This window comes from Loa loa (assembly GCF_000183805.2).
Source record: "Loa loa unplaced genomic scaffold supercont3.1413, whole genome shotgun sequence".
NCBI lineage: Eukaryota > Metazoa > Nematoda > Chromadorea > Rhabditida > Onchocercidae > Loa > Loa loa.
Genome location: NW_018109593.1, coordinates 415 through 2,074, shown reverse-complemented (window position 1 = coordinate 2,074; position 1,660 = coordinate 415). Strand labels below are relative to the sequence as shown.

The window sequence follows — 1,660 nt, the reverse complement described above, 5'->3', positions numbered from 1 at the left end:
ATTTCTCAGTTTATCAATTATCCAAATTATCAAACTGAAAAAAACTTTAAAAAAGTTGTGTTAGCCTTAGCAAATTGAAAATGATCAACAGCAGTAGCTGCATAAAACACATTGATCAGAGGTAGCGACTTTTTTCATTTGCAGAAGAAATTTGTTCTAAAACAGTTATTCCTTTCAAGAGGCGAAATGAAAGTATCTATATGATTTCAGCAAGAAGAATATAGTGAAGAACATCTTGAAAATGAAGATCATGATGAATATCAGGACGAATCTGACGACGAATTCGACGACGAATTCGATGAAGAATTCGACGAAGAATTCGACGACGAATTCGACGAAGAATTTGATGAAAAGAATGAAGATCAACATGATATTGATGGAGACAATGATAATGACAAAGAGAGTGAAGATGAAGATGGAACTGATGAAAACATTGAAGAGGGAGACAAGAATCACGATGAAAGTGAAGAATATGGATATACGGCTAAAGGGGAATTCATTGAAACTGATGGCAAGCAAGTCGTTTCGATCTTTCACTAATTTGAAATCCTGGAAAATTTGCAAGCAATCTTAGTTCTTACCCATAAACAGCCTCTACTTTCCCGTGGTATAAGTGAAGCTCTTTACAGGCCTTCGTATCCACTTTACAGCATTGTTCGGTACTTGAAATATTTTTTGCTAAAAAATTTTTTTTCGGATTCCCCTGAATAATTCATGGCTTCCCTTCATTTGATGATCCTAAACGATTTCCATTATTGATGTTTTCATTTTATTCTATTCCATTTCAACCTGTTGTAGAGAGAAAAAATGCGTCACTCACGTAGATTGCTATGACCAACGTGAACCACAGCAATGGTGCATATTGAAAGAGGACCAGTCATGGACGTAAGCTTATTTCGATCATTTTAAGTAAAATACTGGGTTTCGATACATCGGAATTTCTGAAAGCTGTTTTTTCTTTCAGAAATTTTTTGCAGAACTGAGAACTTCTCGTTTTAGTGACAAAGGTTGTTTCTGCGACGAAAAAAAGCTTTCGTGCGTTATTGAACGCAAAAGCGCTGGCAAGTTGCAATACGCTTATTGTGCTCCTCAGCAAGGCTGGAATTGTTTATACGATTAATGACATGCGATATCAATTTTCCAATATTTTAATTCCTTCTAATAGCCAACAATTAACAGTATCTGTTGCGTACTGTAATTTTTATTAAATACAATCTGCTAAATCAAACAGCTTGCAAACATACACAAAAAGCGATAAGGGCGATAATTCGATAGAAATAAACCAGTGATCAGCTCTCTTATTAACTGATATCAATAGATAACGTTAAAGGAAGGCTTAGTTGCACCCATTAATCAGTGCCCAACAAATAAAACAATTGACTTACTTATGTCAATAACATTAACCATTCCTTCTCGCTCGTAACTTTTCATCCTCTTCATTTTTCTTTTTTTTTCGTTTCAATTTTCGCTTGCTTGAAAATTGACAGTCCGTTAAGTATGCAAGAGATCATTAAATTTTGAGAATAAATGAGAACATTAAGTTTCTAGTATGAATCAGATCATTAAGATTCAATATAAGCTTCATAGGAAATATCGGAGAATAAAAAGCGACAGGAATATTTTAATGAGAACAGTATTGTAAAATGAAAAAGCTAATACT

The 1,660-nt window shown here is 34.0% G+C and overlaps 1 protein-coding gene across 1 annotated transcript; it reads left to right on the top strand.

Annotated features, from left to right (window-relative positions):
- Positions 1-208: 208 nt before the first annotated feature.
- LOAG_14976 (larval allergen) lies at positions 209-1,220 on the top strand (the record flags this gene model as incomplete). Its single annotated transcript, XM_020448882.1, has 3 exons — positions 209-515; positions 799-885; positions 1,000-1,220. Coding segments are annotated over 3 exons (515 nt in total), but the record flags the coding sequence as incomplete, so codon positions are not given.
- Positions 1,221-1,660: the final 440 nt, after the last annotated feature.